Source organism: Silurus aristotelis (genome assembly GCF_946808225.1).
Source record: "Silurus aristotelis genome assembly, chromosome: 3".
NCBI lineage: Eukaryota > Metazoa > Chordata > Actinopteri > Siluriformes > Siluridae > Silurus > Silurus aristotelis.
The window spans coordinates 34,655,870-34,676,059 of NC_139576.1; the positions used below are offsets into that span (position 1 = coordinate 34,655,870).

Below are 20,190 nucleotides of genomic sequence, written 5' to 3' on the forward strand. Positions count from 1 at the left end.
TTTTTCCACACATTCAGACCATTCAAAATGATTGTATTTAAATGTGGCACAGATCCCATGCTACAGTATAACTAATACACCCTCAGACAGGCTAATACTTTCCTGATATTTTTTTAATTTCACATCGTAATGCTCAAACTGCATGTCACTGTGTCTCCTGGGCCACTTTTGACGTCACGTTCATTGTCTCCACCATGATATTAATGACAGCGTCTTAATAACCGTACATTGTTCATCTGTCGTTCGGGGTTTCGGAGAGGAGGAATGCGGCATTGTTCGAGAGGCCTTCGGATGATGTCGAAGGAACTTTGTACTTTTGGAAGTAAAATAAGCCACTTTTCCACATAACTTGCATCTCCAACTGGATGTAGAGAAGGAAGCTGGACCTAATAATTTGTTGATAATTAGGGAATTTCAATGGTTATTAACAGGTCACGTTGATCGAAATCATCCAGCCGTAAAACCACCATCGTTTCGTTTCCGAAAATTCATGCTTCATCACTAAGGGCGAATGAAATCATTCAAAAGTAATTACATGACCATTTTATTGTATTCGAAGTGTTCAGTGGAGCATGTTGACTCACATATCATCTGGATCATTTGAACAATGTTTTTCTTAAGGCACAATAACAGATTTTTCCCCCCAATCATGCGGAGGCCTGTGCAATCCCCAGACGTCAGAATCTCAATGTTGAAAACGACGTGCACGAAAGGAAATTCCCTCACGAACCACTCCGACCGATTCCCCTCAGTCCACACGTGCATTTTTCTACTTACACAACACGATTTATAATTCGTCTCCGATTCCTCCGTGCTCTTTTGTTTTCTCTGTATAAACCGAATTTCTAGTTCAAACTTATGCATGCAGGGTCAGAAAATGCAGTACCTGAGTTTGACCCTTAGGTGTCATAGCTTGTTATTGCATGCTGGAAGTAGCGACCACATGCCGGTCCTGATTAGTTTTACTTGCATGAGAAGTTGCTGTTACCAACCGATGGGGTTAAAGAAGAAAAAAAACAAACGACAAAATCGTTGTCACCTGTTTCGATTTACAGATGTTATAGACGTTCTGGTCCATGAACTTCTGTAGCACCTGCTGACAGACGTGTTGTTGAGACCATGACCATGCATGTTGTTCACAATCATGTTCATGTCTGTATATAGTTGTATTATATGGATGCCTGTCTTGTTTCAAAATATATTTTGCACTGAATGTACCAAATGGGGTTATGGTGAGCTTTTTTTTCTGCTTTTATGACCAGTATTTTGGATCTAGTTCAGAGATGGTGCCTAATAAAGATCTTAGTTCTTAGATCTAGAGTTGCAGATGAACAAAACTGGTATATCAACATTTATATTAATGGCATTAGACTCCTGTATTCAGAGCGACACACATTTATCACATTCATACAAATGAGCAAATATGGGGTTAAGGGCCTTGCTCAGGGGCCCAGGAGTGGCAGCTTGGTGTGGCTGGGATTCAATCTCATGACCTTCAGATCCAAAGTTTAATGACTTAACCACTAATCTATCAGATGACATAAATATACTCATAAGATCACTACAGGGGGGAAAACAAGTGCAATGTCCAGTCCATCTGAATTTCTCAATTTTTATTATTTTTATTTTTTCATTCCAATCCCCTCTTTTTCCTTTATAGCTTCCTGTATTGTGCTTTAATTTTATGAGCTTCAAGATTGTTTTAAAGTCACTAGTTTATAGTTGATAGGATTTCTGTGGAAACTTTGCACAATTTTATTTTATTTTTTTATCACGGTGAAGTGCAAAAAAATCCCAAATCAGATACAGAAAGTGCTACAAAAAAATCCCCCTCATGAAGGACCCACACTTAGTCATTACCAAGAACTGTTTCAATATTACTGGCTGTGAAAGTATGGGAAATTTTATGGGAAAGTTAATACGCATTCACTTTTATATGACCGCTTGCCCATGTGGCAACTGTGCAATGCATAAAAAGTGCAAAAATATGATCTCAGGGTTTGTTGCCGTACGAAATCATATAAATATTTAAGAATTGCTACAGACCGTAGATAGAATTTACACCACAAATCTTTAGAAAACTTTACAACATCCAGTATTCATACGTCTTTTTGAAATCAAAGGTCATGCAGCCTGACTTCCTGTTTATTCTAACAGGAACAGCACCGTTTCCTGCCTCCCTCACCCCACTATTTACATGTTTTCCTGCTGAGAAATTTATTATACAATATATTTTTGACATTGTTAAATTTCGCAATATTATAAAATGGGTTTAACCTTGTACGATGTGGGCGTGGAGCATTGTGGAGAGAGGGCGGAGCCAAATACAATTACGACATGTAGTGAAATGCGAAATTTTTACTGTCCAAGATGTAAATGAAAATAGAACGTCACAATAAAATAAATACAAATGCAAAGTATAACCTTACGTATAAAAATATGAATAACGTTTTATATATATATATATATATATATATATATATATATATATATATATATATATATATATATATATATATATATATATATATATATATATTTACGTGTTATATACAAAATGAATGCGGTAATAACAAAAAAGGCTAGAAATGGCCCTGAAGGCTATGGTAATTGAAACCTGGTTTGATTTATCATGATTTCTGTTGCAACATGAGTTTGGTAGCAGCATGATCAATCAGAGAAACCGATCCCTCTGTGGGTTTTTCTTTGACCGAACCAGGCACCTTGAATTGTCTGCCATGTAATTGTCAAGGTTCTTCTGGGAGAAATGAAGGAACCTACCTCAGGTCTTTATACGGTATTTACATTTACGCCCTTATTTAGAGCGACTTTCAGTTATCTCATTCATACAACTGAGAAGTCGAGGGTTAAAGGCCTTGTGTGGTTAAAGGCCCAGCAGTGGTGGTGGGATGTGAACTCATGACCTTCTGATCAGAAGTCCAATATCTTAACCACTGAGCTAGGCCTTCCCCAATGTTTTTAGCACCTATCAGTTGAACGGTTTACCAAACAGTACACCTCAGCAATGATTAAACTCTTCAGTGCCAACCAGATGTGGATGGGTTCGCTTTAAAATCTGGTTCCTTTCAAGGTTTCTTCCTCATGGCATCTCAGGGAGTTTTTCCTTGCCACTGACATAAAATTCTAATTTGATAACATATTTATCTATGGGACAATGTCAATTGTTAGAATAATTACCCACTAAGCTACCACTGTTTATGATGTTTTGAATAAAATCTCTGTAAATGTGCTAGTTTTATCTTTTACACCTTATGAAGCGATTCATCTGATAGGCTTTGGTATAATGCGGTACAAAAAAAATGGCTTCTGGGTTTGTAAATAGGAATATTACCCTGTCGTGAAAATAAGGACCGCTCTACGGAGACTCTAAATGCTCCTGAGCTCAGGTCTAGGGTTCCACCACATGTTCTCCCCATGTACTCAGAGAAACCTGCTGGATCAACAATTGACCCCAGGTGTGAATCAGTGTATGCGTTGTACCCCGCTATGGACCAGGGGTCTCATCCTATTCTGGATTCAGATGAATGAACACCTAGTGGACGGGTTCCTAACCTGCACATTCATAATCTACTTGATTCTTCACTGATTTTGAGCTGACGCGTTTGCGTTCATGGTATTCTGTGGTTTTAAGCGTCCAGATCCTAGTGTACTGTTGGTGTGTTTGTCTCATTGTTGTTGTTTTTTTCCAGAATTGTGAAGGAGTGGTAGAAAGACGCTTTATTCGTGTAACATGTACATTACAGTGCAGTTAAATTCTTTAAACGCAATCGAACCCGGGCCGGCAGACCATAGTTTGGTGGATAAGCTGTTCTACATTTCTGAACAGAAGGGCATGAGTTCATATCCCAGCACCACCAATCTGCCACTTTTGGGCCCTTGAGCAAGGCCCCTTAACCTCTTAATTGCTTAGCTGAAATAACTATAAGTTGCTCTCGAAAAGATGCTGTAAATGTAAAAACACCAAAATGCCTAGAACATCGGGTTCTCCATAACCAGGGTACACAGGAACCCCCGTATACAGCAGGTTTAAGGAGGGGGCACGCGTTGTCGTGTTGGCCCCGCCTTCGAGCGTCCTACGTCATGACGTTAAGCCAAACCCGGAAGTGGGAAGTGTCATGGTGCCAACGGGCTGCACTTTTCAAATCGGTGAACACAGGAAGCTCATGATCATCAGGATTTTTTTTTTTGCAGAGCCAAGAAAACCGGATTATATAAAGGAAAATATGAAAATGACACCATAAAGTTTCTAAGGTGTGAAAAAATAGAGGTTTGGCCCAACACAGCTTGGAGGTTGATCGGAAAGGGAACTAACTGGAACCAGAATTGGTGCCATTTTTCAACGTTCCTGAACTTGTTATAAGGGGGAAAAAACAACAATATTTTATTGAATCCTTCCGACCCGAGGAGATGCACCATGTCGTGGAGACGATCTTGAACGAGATCCTGTTTCCGGACCCGAGATAGTTCCCACTTTCTATTTACATTCCTGAACTCGGTAAGTAGCAACGATCAAACAAACAAATAAATAACAACAGTGTAATGACGTCATCCATCCAATTCTGCATGATGTCCTCCACGAGCTGACATTAGTGAGACATTTCTGCTCCTAAAAGCCTGAAACTTTGCTTGATCTACCATCTAAAAAGAGTTTTTCTGTGCACCCTTTTCCCCCTAACCCCTGCAGGCTCATGGCCCGGAGGCGGGTGGAGGGTCGCGGTGGGCTCTTGGCGGATATCCAGACCCCAATACTGACCGAGCCGCTTGACTCACTTTTCCACATCACCGGCGAGATCGGCAGGTTAGTGCTTTCTCCTCCTGAACATGTAGATCTTTCAGCTGTAGATAGATTTTTCACAGTGAATACAACCAGAAATACCAGACCAAGTTTTAGTGAAAACCCATAAAAAAATCAGGCTTCTGGATTTTATGTTGTTTTGTATTCACTTCCTATTTGATCACTGTTGCTTCCATGTTTCTTGAAGTTTACAGTTGAATATACAGTATAGAAGCAAATATCAAAACAAATGCAAAAATGGTATCAAGTGTATTTATTGAAGATGCAATAGTCGATTTGTAGCTATTTCCTTTTTTTTTTGTGCACCTGACATGCAAAACACATGTTAAATATAATACAAAATATCAAATATCAACCAAATATTAATTATATGGCTGAAAAAAAAAAAACATTTACAAAGCAGAATGGATGTTTGTTCTGTTTGTACATTTACTTTCTATCTTTTTTTTTTTTTTACACCAGCTACTACGACTTCCCTGTTTCTTATTGATATAAAATAATATATACACAAAACTTTTAAAATAAAACAAGCATAAAATAGTAAATTGTGTATCAACAAAGTTTTCAAGCACCGAGTTGCTTCCTTCGAGTGCATTATTCTGAATTGTAGTGAATTTGGCTCCGATTCAAGGTGCAATATTAAAACTTCCTAAAAAGCTGTTTCTTTTTTCTATACCTGACAAGCAAAATGTGTAGAAACGTGATGGAAAATCTCATTTGAACCCGGACAGAAAATAACATGGCGGAGAAAACCCATTTACAAAGCAAACTTTATGATGTTTGCGTTGACTTTTTATTTAAATGCGTTAATGACGTGTTCTAAAGCAGTGGTCCACATCCTTTTTTGCATTACAGACTGGTTTAATGTCAGACAACATTTTCACGGACCCGGCCTTTAAGGTGTGGTGGATAAATACAACAAAATAAAAAGATACCACCATAAAAACTGGTGTTTTCTGAATATAATAATAAACGTGAATCCACTGTGTTGCTTTTTGTTCATTTTGCTCGCTTGGGGGTTTGAATTTAGCGGTAATGTATTTTGTGTTAGCGGCCGGAGCTCCTTTAAGAAGGTAGTGGATGGAGGTAAGTCATGTGACCGGAGCTCCTTTAAGAAGGTAGTGGATGGAGGTAAGTCATGTGACCGGAGCTCCTTTAAGAAGGTAGTGGATGGAGGTAAGACATGTGACTGGAGCTCCATTAAGAAGGTAGTGGATGGAGGTAAGACATGTGACTGGAGCTCCTTTAAAAAGGTAGTGGATGGAGGTAAGTCATGTGACCGGAGCTCCTTTAAGAAGGTAGTGGATGGAGGTAAGTCATGTGACCGGAGCTCCTTTAAGAAGGTAGTGGATGGAGGTAAGTCATGTGACCGGAGCTCCTTTAAGAAGGTAGTGGATGGAGGTAAGTCATGTGACCGAGGCATCATGACATGCATCAAGAGTGAGTCATAGACAGATGTGGTGGAGAGAATCCGGTCATTTTCCAAAATAAAATAGAATCAGATAATAAATAAAAAGGAAATAATGTAAGTTATGTATTGTTTTTGTGCGGCCCGGTACCAATTGACCCTCAGACCGGTGCTGGTCTGCGGCCCTGGGGTGGGTTGGGGACCACTGTTCTACAGAACACCTGTGAAAATATTAACAAGATTTATATTTACACTAAGCACCAAGTTTCTTTCTTCAAATGTGCTTTGAATTTTAGTCAATTTGGCTCTAAATTAAGGCGCACTCATCGATTTTGATCTTTTTTTTACTTGCTAAACTATTTGTAATTTTTTCCTCAGTATATTCAAGTCTGTTATCACACCAAGTACCAAGTTGCTGCTTTTCAAGTGCTTTTTAATTTGTAATGAATTTGGGTTCGATTACAGGTGTAATAGTTGTTAATAATTGTTTCTACAGCTGACAAGCAATATATATAAAATGTGATGAAATATAACATTTGAACCCAAAACCGGACAGAACAAAGCAAAGTTTATGATTTTTATGTTGTTTGAAATCACTTCCTGTTTGATTGCTTTTAGACACTCTGTTCTACAGGCCACTGCGGTTTTCCTGTTTTTTTTTTAGCCACTGTATTCTTGTTCCTGGTCTTGGAGAACCTGATGTTCTACCCATTTTAGGGTTTTTCCAGGTCTCCATGGCTGGTGATTATGAACAGAGTAATCAGAGATGCTCTGAGTTGTGGTGAATTTGGGTTCAATAAAAGGTGCAATAGTTGATTTGGGAATATGCGATATATATATATATATATATATAAAAATTGCCATAACCTTTAAACAAAAAAAGTATGTGGCTAAGAAAACAATAAATAATGACTGAATGATTAATTTGTTCCACCCAAATGAGGACAGGTTCCTTTTTGAGAAATGGTTTCTTCCTCATACCATCTCAGGGTGATTTTCCTTGCCATTATTTCCACTGGCTTGTATAAAATGTTTTTATAACCTATTTATCTCAACAAATCTGTCATTTTTAAAAAAAAAAGTGCTTTACGTATAAAACTGAATTAAATTGAAAATTGTATAGACACTCTGCTGGTCACTGTAGCTCCTGTGACTGGAGGTTTATAAACATTGATACAGGTTAAAATGGTGCTGCCGTTGTTGGCTTCAAACTTCTAACTTACTTGCCATCTATAGAAAAATCTTGAAGTCAGGGTTCTAATCTTACCTTTACTTTTTTTTTTTTTCTTTCACATTCAACGTTGTTACAAAGCCGCTTTACAGAATTCCAGACTTCATACTTCAGATCATGAGTAAAACAAAGAGGAGATATTGACAAGGAAAAAGCCCCTTAGACACCATACAGAAAAAACCTTCAGAGGAACCAGAATCAAATAGAAACCGCTTCTCTGTGACTCCAGATTGAGGGGGGAGGTATACTGTAAATCATTAACCGTATCAAAGCCAAATAACACAATGTGTGCCGAAAGTAAGTTCAGTATATGCGTAACAAAGTGTTTATGATTATGATGATTACTGCAGTATTTCGCAGGCACTAGTTTCCTGGGAGAAATGTGTGTGACTTGGCATGTTTTAGGGAAGTACAAATGTAGACAGCTGTCACCTGTAGGTTAGAGTCGCCTGTGGGTTAGAGTCGCCTTTGGGTTAGAGTCGCCTGTGGGTTAGAGTCGCCTGTGGGTTGGAGTCGCCTGTGGGTTGGAGTCGCCTGTGGGTTGGAGTCGCCTGTGGGTTGGAGTCGCCTGTGGGTTGGAGTCGCCTGTGGGTTGGAGTCGCCTGTGGGTTGGAGTCGCCTGTAGGTTAGAGTCGCCTGTAGGTTAGAGTCGCCTGTAGGTTAGAGTCGCCTGTAGGTTAGAGTCACATGTAGGTTAGAGTCACATGTAGGTTAGTCGCCTGTAGGTTAGAGATATCTGTAGGTTTGTTATATGTAGGTTAGAGTCGCCTGTAGGTTAGAGATATCTGTAAGTTTGTTATATGTAGTTTAGAGTCGCCTGTAGGTTGGAGTCGCCTGTAGGTTGGAGTCGCCTGTAGGTTGGAGTCGCCTGTAGGTTGGAGTCGCCTGTAGGTTGGAGTCACGTGTAGGTTAGAGATATCTGTAAGTTTGTTATATGTAGGTTAGAGTCGCCTGTAGGTTAGAGTTGCCTGTAGGTTTGTTAAATGTAAGGTTGAGTTGCCCCTACGTTTGAGTTGCCCCTACGTTTGAGTTGCCTGAACGTATGAGTTATCTGTAGGTTACAGTTATTTGTAGGTTACTTGTAGGTTAGAATTGTCTGTAGGTGAGAGCTATTAGTAGGTCAGAGTTACCTGTAGGTTAACAGTATCTGTACGTTAGAGTCATCTCTAGGTTAGAGTTAGCTCTAGGTTAGTTATCTGTAGATTAGAATTATTTGTAGATTAGAGTCATTTGTAGATTAGAGTCATTTGTAGATTAGAGTTATCTCTAGGTTAGATTTACCTGTAGGTTAGATTTACCTGTAGGTTAATGGTATCTGTAGATTAGAGTTATCTCTAGGTTAAATTACTAGTATGGTAGAGTTATCTGCAGATTAGAATTACCTAAAGGTTTTAGTTATCTGTAGATTAGAGTTATCGCTAGGTTAGAATTACCTGAAGGTTAGAAGGTCAGAAGCCCTTGAAGGCATCATTATTTCGTTTGGGGTGAGACAGAATCAGTCACAGGATTTCAGATCCTCCTTACTGAACGGTGAAGCTTCCAGAAGACTGGAAACTAATCTCAAGCGTTAAACTTGAAAGTTCTAGTAAGCGTTTGAGAAATCAGTCTAATTGTATGACAGTGACCTGTAACCTGTAATTATCGTAGCTCATATAAGCATACATTGTTCTTTGTACAAGGTGTCATTAAAGCGGCTGTAGGTGTGTCATCTTGTCGTGATTATTATTTTTTTTTTTTGGGTCCAGGTGTCGAGTCAAAGCTTGACATGAATCCGATACGCTTGTACTGCTGCTAGCAGTATAGCATTACAAACCAACATCTTATTACTACTAATGATACCTGTGCTATGGAATTATGTTACATAACAAGCACGAGTGTTTTTATTAAGTGTAATAAAAACTATTATATTCCACAGTGCTGTTAAATTCTCCATTCTGATTGGTTAGAAGGTGTTGATTCATTTTCTGCATAAAATATTCTTAGAAGATTCAACAGGTCAAGCTCAGAGCATGGCTCGGAACCTTAAAGGAAGTGCAAACGTGGATTTCATACGAAGCAAAATAAAATTTTTTATAGTTTGTGAGACACATGCATGTTCCTTTTGTTTGGGTAAAAGGCAAAAAAGATCTGCAAGAAAGTTCTGTGGAGTCCAAATGTGAAATCTTTTGGCTCTAACAGAAGAGTAAGATTAAGACCAGGAGAGATGATGTTAGCAGACTGCTTCATCCCCACAGTGAAACAGTTCAATGGTCCAAAATTGCTACCATTCCATACTTCCGTATGGACTGTGGCTACTTTGAACTGATTTCACCATACAACAAGACAATGACCCGAAACGTACGTTCACGCTCTGTAAGCGTTATTTACACAGCAAACAGTCATCTGGAGTGTTATTTATTGTGGAACAGCCTGCCTAGTCACCGCACCTAAATCCTATTGAACTGCTCCGGGGTGAACTGGATCGCAAGAACTCGCGAAGAACACCTTTGTTTTACAAGAGACAAAAAAAATTATTAAATTAAAAAAATGTAATAATTAGATTTGCTTAATTAAACTTTCTAACTAAATAACTGTCCATTATTTTGTTTATCAACAATCAGGAAAACTATTTATAAAGGATCTATACAAATCCTTTTCACGGAATCTGCATCCACCGAGACTAGAATTTCCCTCGTTTTGGTGACCCGAACCCAAATGTTGTACTATGAAAGAAAGGGCATCAATTTCCTTTATAAGTATTGTGTTTTTAATAACGTAGATTAGGTAACTTAACTACCAGTACCTGCCGCAGAAAAGCATCCCCACAGCATGATGCTGCCACCACCATGCTTCACTCTATGGATAGTATTGGCCAGGTAATGAGTGGTGCCTGGTTTCCTCCAGATATGATCCTTGGGATTTGGGCCAAAGAGTTCAATCATTGTTTCTCATGGTCTGAGAGTCCTTCAGGTGCTTTTTGGAAAACTCCAGGTGGGCTGTCATGTGTCTTTTACTTAAGAGTGGCTTCTGTCTGATCATGGATCATGCAAGGTACCTACTAGAGCACACTGAGACACAACATCTGAAGCGTAGGACAGCAGAGAATCACTGAGTGCTACAGATATGACTTCATTATTACAAAAAGGAACAAACAACACAACCCTGGCCATTTATACGATTCAGTTCTGAAAAGTTCCTTGTTCATGTCCCTGTTCATCATTTCAAGTCAAACTCAAATAAAACGAAATGCTTGGTAATTTTCCGTTTTCTTTCCATTCGTATTGAAAAGGTGAAGCGAGTAAAGGGGGGGGGGGGGCAGAGTAGCAAGGAGAAGCGGTCAGTGCATTGAAAATAAAACTACTTATACATTTTACCTGCAGGTTTTTGCGGGAGCAGGACAAAATTATCTTTATTTTTGCTGGTTAGCACTTTGCAGGACCGGGACTAAAAAATCCATCTCGTACTGGTTTTTACTTCACTTGGTTTGTGCTGAAATAAGTGGAAAATCAGGCGTGCATTATGATGCATTATTAAGACATTAAAACGATTGCTCAAGTGATTGCCGGGCATAAACCCTGGAAGTTGTGCTGCTTTGGTCCCCACAAAACAGCCGAGTCACACTGCTCTGTGTCTTACACTCGTTCTTATGTGTGGGTGTGTGAGTTTTGTGTATATTTAATGTGTGTTGCGTTACTTGTGGTTGTAAAGAGGAAGGAAACCGTGGAGGGAAGCAGCACTATGTGAACGCACCAAGAAAACAGAAGTGGGTACTTCTTGTCATGCTCTTTCGCTCCCTATTGCTCTTTTTCTCTTTTTTTTCTCTCGCTCTTTCTTGCTTGTTGTATTACGCCGAGCTTATTCTATTATTCTATACAGGCCTTTGTCGCAGTGCAGGAAGGCTTTTCTTTACAGGAAGCTCTTCTTACAGCCCATTTGTGTGTGTGTGCGTGTGAGAGAACGATGTGTGTGATTGAGAATGTGAGTGATGGCGAACATTTTGTCTCATAAAAGGCCCAGGCACAAACCCGTGACACGAGAATATGTAAATGGTTCTTGGGAGCTTTGAGAGGAACGTCACATGAACGTGTGTGTATGTGTGGGTGTGTTGGGTTTGGGTGTGGGTGTGTTGGGTGTCTGTGCTGCTTTGCTGTCATTAAACACTGAAGTGTAATTAGAGCTTTAGAAGTCGAACCTGTGCCTTTGTGAAACACTTTCAGAAGGATCCATGTGTCTGTCTGATCCTCTTGTCATGATGAGAACAAAGGTGTCATATTGCTGTGTGTGTGTTTGGGGGTAATATAGGGGCAGTTGATATGTTTCCACAAGGGAATGGAGGTCCATTCTTATAAAGCTCTGTACACTGGTCGCTTTATAATCATGTGATTCGATAACACTGCGTCACATGACGTGCATCAGAGGAAGTCACCGATCTCATCAGTGTACTTCTATTACTATCTCATTTAAATTGTATGAAATGGCAGATGGAGCGTTTGATCTAAATCTACATCATAACTAAAAGATGATTCAATCTCGGTTTCAAACCTCTACACGAAGACACACGTGGTCTGAACCAAATCACCAAGTGTGTGTGTGGATTTCCTGGTGGTTTAGTGCACACACACACACACACACACACACACACACACACACACACACACCCCTCTCGAGTAACAACAAAATCGCAAGGTTTTGACTCTCCTTTTGATGGTTCCTTTTTCAAGGGGGATTTGTGCATATACTGTAGTGTAAACTCAACAAAGATTGTGAATTACTTCTCATAAATGTTTTATTTACTACTTTAAATGAATAATACAATAATAAAATAGTTTTTCGAACATTTTTCCGTCATTTATTGGTACAAACTGTTTTGAAATGTTACTCCGAACCTTCGAGCCTTTCGCGTCTTCTCGCGAACTATGAGATTTTTTGAATTGCGTCGTAATGCATTGAATTGTAATGTGTTGAATCGAATTCGCAATCGGATCACACTGCATCATAATTGGGGTGAATTGTATCGGTAGATGCTTCAGATGTGTGTGTATATATAATGTGTATGTGTGATCCGAATCGTGTAATCATCAGTCTACTGATCTTGACACCCGACCTTTTTCCTCAGGGGGAAGTTTGCAGTGGTAAAGAAATGCGTGGAGAAGGCGACGGGTAAAGAGTTCGCTGCGAAGTTCGTGCGGAAGCGTCGCCGAGGTCGTGACTGCAGGGCCGATGTGCTCCATGAGCTGGCGGTGCTGGAGGTAGCCAGGTTCAACCCTCGCATCGTCGACTTACACGCCGCCTACGAGAACGAGCACGACATCATCCTGCTGCTCGAATAGTGAGTCCCAAGTCGGAGTTTTTCTTAAACTGGAGTCAACTCCAGGACTGTTTATCTGGACTAGTCTGGGCCTATTGAACTATTATGTGAGATTTACGTGCAATCTGGCAACCATAGTGAATGGCCTTTTTAGTAAGTACCTGATTAAAAATTGTCTCTCCCCAGTGCGGCAGGTGGTGAGATCTTTGACCACTGCGTGTCCGACGAGCTGCTGTCGGAAGGTCAGATCGTTCGTTTGATCCGACAGATTCTCGAAGGCGTCAATCTGCTCCACCAGACCAACGTGGTCCACCTTGACCTGAAGGTTTGTTTTAACACACAGCTGCTACGATCGAAATTCAAGCGAAATTGAACACGGGACACAAAACGGCATTAAGCCGGGGTAGTATATTTTTCTTTAGATTTAATTAATCTATCACGATTACCTGAAATCTAGTAATACGTCCTGGGTTTTTTCCTACATGGGGGAAAAATAATTGTGTGTCTGTTGCACCAGTTGAGGTAGAAAGTGAGTAGAAGTGAGTTTACAGCGCATGTTTGAGACCCAGATTCTCAATTTGCAGCCTCAAAACATTCTTCTGACCAGTCTGAATCCTCTGGGGGACATTAAGATCGTAGACTTCGGGCTGGCGAGGCGTCTCGGCTCTGTCGGAGAACTGCGAGAGATCGTGGGGACGCCAGAGTATGTAGGTATGTCATTACATCGCTTTCTATCATCCTTGAGTTCATTACAGCCATTGTTTGGTAATTGAGTTTAGTACAACAATTTTGGGTGATTGGGTTCACTACAACCATTGGGTGGTAATTGAGTTCAGTATACCCTTTGGGGTAATTGGGTTTAGTATACTGATTGGGTGGGAATTGGGTTCAGTAAACCCATGAGGTGGTAATTGGTTTTATTAAACCTATTTGGGATAATTGGGTTCAGTACAGCCATTGGGTAGTAATTGGATTCAGTAAACCCATGGGTTGGTAATTGGATTTAGTACAACAATTTTGGGTAATTGGGTTCAGTCCAACCATTTGGGGGTAATTGGGTTCCGTATACCGATTGGGTGGTAACTGGGTTCAGTAAACCTATGGGTGGTAATTGGGTTCAGTAAACCTGTTAGGGGGGTAACTGGGTTCAGTACAACCACTGGGGGTAATTGGGTTCAGTAAACCTATAGGGTGGTAATTGGGTTCGGTAAACTCACGGAGTGGTAAATTGGTTCAGTAAACCCATTAGGGGGTAATTAGGTTCGGTAAACCCATTGGGGGTAATTATGTTCAGTAAACCCATTTGGGGGGTAATTGGGTTTAGTACAACCATTAGGGGGTAATTGGGTACAGTAAACCCACAGGGTGGTAAATGGGTTCAGTAAACCCACAGGGTGGTAAATGGGTTCAGTAAACCCATTGGGTGTAATTATGTTCAGTAAACCCATTTGGGGGGTAATTGGGTTTAGTACAACCATTGGGGGGTAATTGGGCTCAGTAAACCCACAGGGTGGTAAATGGGTTTAGTAAACCCATTGGGGGGGTAATTGGGTTTAGTACAACCATTGGGGGTTAACTGAGTTAAATAAACCCATTGGGTGATTATGAGTTTGACTTATGACTTGAAGAACAACATAGACTGTGCAAATTTGTCTTTTTGCTGAATTTTGAAAATTTTTTCCAAAATCATTCAGCAAATTCTATATTTTTTTATGATTCTTTCTTAATTTTTACATGTACTGTATCCACGTGGTTCAAGTTTGAATGTTTTTGTGAATGTTTTTATATTTAGCTCCAGAAATCCTGAACTATGAGCCCATCACTACCGCCACAGATCTCTGGTACGTCTATAAGGTGTTAACATGCATGGCTATATTTCTTGCTGAACATGCCAGGATTCATGCATCAGGATGTGTAGTCAATTAAATTTTTACCACAGTCGCCACCGGCTCGCTCATCAGGGACAAACTTAAGCTTCATAATGAACCTCTTAATCATTTTTATCACCACATTATCTGTGTAAAGCTGCTTTGAGACAATGTTCATTGTTAAAAGCGCTATACAAATAAAAATGTATTTTATTTAATTTTGTTATATTGTTATATGGATAAGAAACAATGGCATTTTTCATATGGATTGTGTATAAAAGTGTCAGAATTATGGTGGTCAAAATGTGAAAGGAAAAAAAAATAAAATCCAAAAACAAATGAACGAATAAATAAAAAAAAAAAAAAAAACATATCTGAAAATAAATGAACAAATAAAAAAAAAAAAACGGAACAAATCTGAAAACAAATTAAAAAATCAGAAAACAAATGAACAATGTCTAAATTGTGTTTTTGAATTTGTTATTTTGTTTTCTGTTTTTGGGCATGTTTCTGGAGTTATTTTGTTTTCTGGAGTTGTACATTTGTTTTCCGATTTGTTCGTTTGTTTTTCCACTTCTTAGCCATCGTACAGAATAGCCATGCTGAGATTTCGTAGCACATTCGAGAGCGTTCTGATGGACTTTTTTATCATTTTATGACTGACCTCATGCTGTAATGATTAACCACTGCTTAGGCGTAATCTAAAAAGTAAATAGTGAGTCAGTAAGTGTGATCTCACGTTCCGTATCCTTGTGCTTGTCAGGAGCGTCGGCGTGATCACGTACATGCTGATCACGGGGGAGTCTCCGTTCGCCGGCGAGGACAAGCAGCAGACATTCCTGAACGTCTCGCAGGTGAACGTGGACTACGGCAAGGAGGCCTTCTCTCGCATGTCCGAGCTCGCTGTGCATTTCATCCGGGAACTGCTGGTCAAAGCGCCAGAGTGAGTTCCTTCTGTCCTTCACAAAAACACACCAATTCTAGCTTCGAGGGTTCGTTTAATACATTTAACTAAACACAGAGCACCGTGTTTCCCCACCGACCATTATTAATCACGCACCACCCGCTAAACTCTGGACCGCTCTGGGGGTTTATTAAAAAATGAGAATAATAAATAAATAAGAATAATGAAAATTTTAATAAATGCCATATTACAAAATAGGATCAAAATGCAAATACAAATGTCTAGCTGCAGCCCTAGAATGAACACCGCCTTAATAAAAAAGCTCCTAACAGTCTTTTGCAGGTTGGAATAGTTATCCAGAATAACAGCTCTTTTCATATGACTGCGTCCAAGTTTAAAAATATCCGTTGTTTGCATAAAGTCTGATTAGATGTGAGCTCAAGCAGTACTTGCCACTTCCTGTTGCATAAAGTTGCAGCACTGGGGTTTTTTGCTCCTGAATGGAGCTCCTGAATAATCTGAATAGCACTATATGCAAATTATTTCTATCCTGCCAGCTCCGTTGGCTCAAATGTTCTATAAAGCTTTATGATGCGATGTCTTCCCTTTGCAAGGACGGCCTATATTTATTAGAGGTTTACAGATTTTACAGATAGCGATAGCTAGGTTGGATCATACTTGCTATATACTGGATAAAACAAAACAAAAAAATAAACACTTCATGTAAAATAATACTGAACTAAATAATAAAAAAAAAAAACCAGTACTGAATCATGAAAATGTGCAAAATAAAAAAACAATATGAATCTATTAATTATTTTAATCAATATTAAGGAAAATAAAAAAGTGTGCATTCTGAACTGAAACAAAAAGTAACAATGAAATCAAAACAGTTATATTCAAAATGAAATAAGACAAAACAGCGCCGGTGATTCGCCTCTAGAGGCCGCTTTTATACTGTTACTGCAACCCGGAAAAACTATCGATATGGATTTTGGATATATGAATATGGATAGCTCCAGCAAATCAAGTATCAGTGATGATAACCGATGAATCGCTCGATCTCTAGTATTTATTACTGATTCAGGTGTAACATTAAATGGCTGCCGAAAATAAAACCTACAGCAACAGAAGATTATTCAGGAAGTTTGACATGATTTTTATCATTCTTTACAGTTTTTTTTTTTTTATTGTTCTTGTTTTAGTATTTTGAGCTACATGTTTTATAGAGTAGTAGTAGCAGTATCATTTTATATATCAACATATATATATATATATATATATATATATATATATATATATATATATATATATATATATATATATATATATAAATAACTTTTTAAATTTTCTTTTTCTTTTTATATTGATGTATGTGGACACCTTAACAACATACCCTGTTCTTTCCCAAACCATTGCCACAAAATTGCACAATTGTATAGAACGCTAATGTTTGCTTGAGAATTACAATTTACAATGGAAACAATAGTTTCCGATATTACAGTACAGACATTATATCCTGTCCCGAGCTCTAAACCTCAACTGCACTAACTACTGTTTGGGATGACCTTGAAAAGGGTGAACTGTGCCACTTAATTATTCAGAAAGTTGTATTAAACAAGACCTTTCCAATAAGTTAGTACTCTTAAAGTAGCTCTCAGTTTTTAAAACATCACAAATCCTTATAGCCACACCCCAAAATCTGGGAAAAACAGTATTATAGGAGTGAAGGGAAATCATTTCCAGATGTTTATTTAAGATTGTGAGGTTTCCGCAAACTTTTTGACATCAAATCATTGACCTAAATCTTTCCGGCTCTTCTTTTCCCAGGGACCGTCTGAGTGCCGCCGACTGTCTGAGACACCCCTGGTTGTGGCAGCAGTGCCTAAGCCCCGAACTCCCTCCTCTTCCGCCCGTAAGCCAGCGTGTCCCCAGAGAACGCAGCGGTGGTGCCAAGTGGTCTTCGGCTCCCGGGGACCTCGAGGACAAAGAAAACATTCTGGATTCGCCACAGTCCAAGAGGTTCCGCTTCGAGGATGACGCTCAGGCGCCTCGAGACATCAACATCTAAACCTGTCGTTTTTGTTTTGTTTTTTTTCCCCCTGTTTGATCAGGGCAAGATTTTCTCTCCCGGTCCTCTTAAACCACCTCTGGGACCAAACACAAAAAAAAAACACCAAAGATGATCAGCTGATGCCAGAGCAAACTTCTTGCACATGGTTTCCTGCCACTGAATCGCACTCCTTCTACAGCTCGTTCTCTCATCCGTGTAATTTTATTGTCCGTGTACATTTTTAATTTGATCTATTATCTTTTTTTTTCCTTTGTGTAATATTTATTTGAGGTCCAATTCGGTGCATTGTTTTAAAACAGGCTGTGCGAAACCTGCGACGTTTTAATAGAAATGGTGTTGGGTTTCTTTTTGTGGTGATTTTTCCACGTATCGCGATCACTTCTCGGTGCTTTGAATCAATATGCTGGACTGCGGGGGAAACACAAGATCGTGTGTAATATTAATTAAAAGATATATAAATAAAAAAAAGGGCATTGGGCTGAGGTGCTCGTCGTATTCGTTGTAGTAAACCACAAATGAACTCGTTATAATGGTAGCGTTCGTGCTGTTTGTTTGCCGTATTTGGGCAAATTTTGCGAAATGCACTTCCCCTTAGTCACAGATTTGCCTGTCATAAAGTACTTAACCCTTGACATCCCTTTGCGCCTTGGTGTTATATGAAGGGAAAGAAAAGAATCCTGAATTTATACTTTTTATTTAAAATAAAAAAAAAAAGCTAATTTTAAGGATATTTTTGTAGCTCATATATATATATATATATATATATATATATATATATATATATATATATATAAAATATAGAGATAGTAGTTTGTGTGTGTGTGTGTGTGTGTGTATATATATAATATACACACACACACACACACACACTTCCAAGCAAGGGTTGGATTTCTAGAACATTCTCTAATCTATGCACTCAGACCGGATGAGCTCATATTTTCGTGCCTTCGATTCTCAGGGTTTGTGTCACAATTTGTCGATCCAGGTTTTTCCTTTCTCTTTATTATATAAACGAATAGCGCTGAAATCTTTTATTCGGATCGTTTGTCGGATTATTTTACAATGTCAAATGTGTGCTTTCGATTTTCTGCTACTCAGAACTGGATGAAAACAATTGTTCTGTGGGTTTTTTTTTTTTTATATATATCTATGAACAAGGGCTGGTCTAAAACATGCAGGATGCAGATGGATGTGTGTGACGTTGGTATTTGGAGATAAAGTGCCAATGTTGTATAATGTTATATTGGAGAGGCGGCTCATTGTCGGGGAAATAGAACTGAGAAAATCGAGTGTGAGAAATTCTCCAGCCTGAAGCTAAACACAGGTGGTTGGTTCTACTGAGATACAGTATTGCCGAGAAAGAATTGTTTAAGTGGCTGTGATCTGATGAACGCGATGTTTCGTCTTATCTCGACGCGAGAGAGCGTCGAACTGGAAATAGTATTTTTTGGGCCTTCGAGAGGCGGTATGTTGGTTCAAGTAAGTTGAAGGGATGTGTTTTTGGTGGAGATGTCGCAGAGAAAACGAGTCGTCTGTAAAACGAATTTCTTGTTTCTTCAAACCATGATGTCTCAGGTGACTAATACCTCGTTTTGGAAGTTGTCTGATGTCTTATGATGGTTTGGAGCAACAGGAGACAGCAGGTCTCACCAAGGCATTGGTGACACAAACCTTGATGAGACAGATCTCCTTGGTGAGACCTGTAAGTCCCCAAACTCCAAATCATGATCTCATGATGTCTCATCATGGTTTTGTATGACCAATACCTTGTTGACATTTTCTCTTGCTCCAAACTATAATGGCACCAAGATATAACTTTACAGTTTGTGTGACCAATACCGTTGTGAGATGAAAGTCTCAAGATTCATGATGGTTTGTGCAACCAATACCTTGATGAGATCTAGAGCGCTACTGTCGCTCAAAACCATCCTCCAACCTTAATATCTCATGATGGTTTGTGTCACCAATACCTTGGTAAGATCTTAAAGTTTTGTTGAATTTTGAAATTAACACCACCTACCTGCAATATTCTCCTGACATAAACCCGACGTGTTTCTCATCTTCAACCAGGTTCACACACCTCAGGGACGTCATGCGACGGGCTTTCAGGGCTGCTAGCTGAGGATTTTGATAGTACTATGCAGCTCATGTCATTTTTACACCAGTCACATGGTAGTAACAATGATTTTGTTCTAGCTGACCAATACAGATGTTTTGAAAGCGTTCTGCAAAAGTGAGTCATGCGGGTTTGTCTCCGTCTTAAAGTGCCATGACTGAACATCTGAACAATTCTGTGGGTTTTAAATAAATCAAATCAAATTCCCTTCCAGTGTGTATTGTGTGTTCTTCTGTTTGTTTCTAAGGCAGGCAGGATCTAGAGGTTTTTTTTTTACTTTGCAGAATTTAATGAGGAAGTAGCATGTGCCTTGACATGTCGGGTTATAAACCTGGCAAACCGCATGCCACGCATACAATGGCATCCCATTTGGTACATGTTCAAAGAGTGGCACGGCCCTTCACGTTCCAAGGTGGTGTATATTTTATATTTCATTATTTTATTTTATTTTTTAAACAAGCAAATCTCAGGTACTTGCAGTTAATG

The 20,190-nt window shown here is 39.2% G+C and overlaps 1 protein-coding gene and 1 long non-coding RNA gene across 2 annotated transcripts; both read left to right on the top strand.

The window, feature by feature from the left end:
* Nucleotides 1-1,753: 1,753 nt before the first annotated feature.
* Nucleotides 1,754-19,911, top strand: stk17b (serine/threonine kinase 17b (apoptosis-inducing)). Its single transcript, XM_083537259.1, has 8 exons — nt 1,754-4,516; nt 4,706-4,819; nt 12,551-12,763; nt 12,929-13,067; nt 13,327-13,453; nt 14,535-14,583; nt 15,374-15,553; nt 17,345-19,911. The coding sequence occupies exons 2-8, from the start codon at nt 4,710-4,712 to the stop codon at nt 17,583-17,585; spliced, it is 1,059 nt and encodes a 352-aa protein (XP_083393385.1). The 5' UTR covers nt 1,754-4,516; nt 4,706-4,709; the 3' UTR covers nt 17,586-19,911.
* Nucleotides 8,085-9,443, top strand: LOC310723497. The gene is made up of 2 exons (XR_014532703.1): nt 8,085-8,529; nt 8,817-9,443. It is a non-coding gene; the product is annotated as an uncharacterized lncRNA (long non-coding RNA).
* Nucleotides 19,912-20,190: the final 279 nt, after the last annotated feature.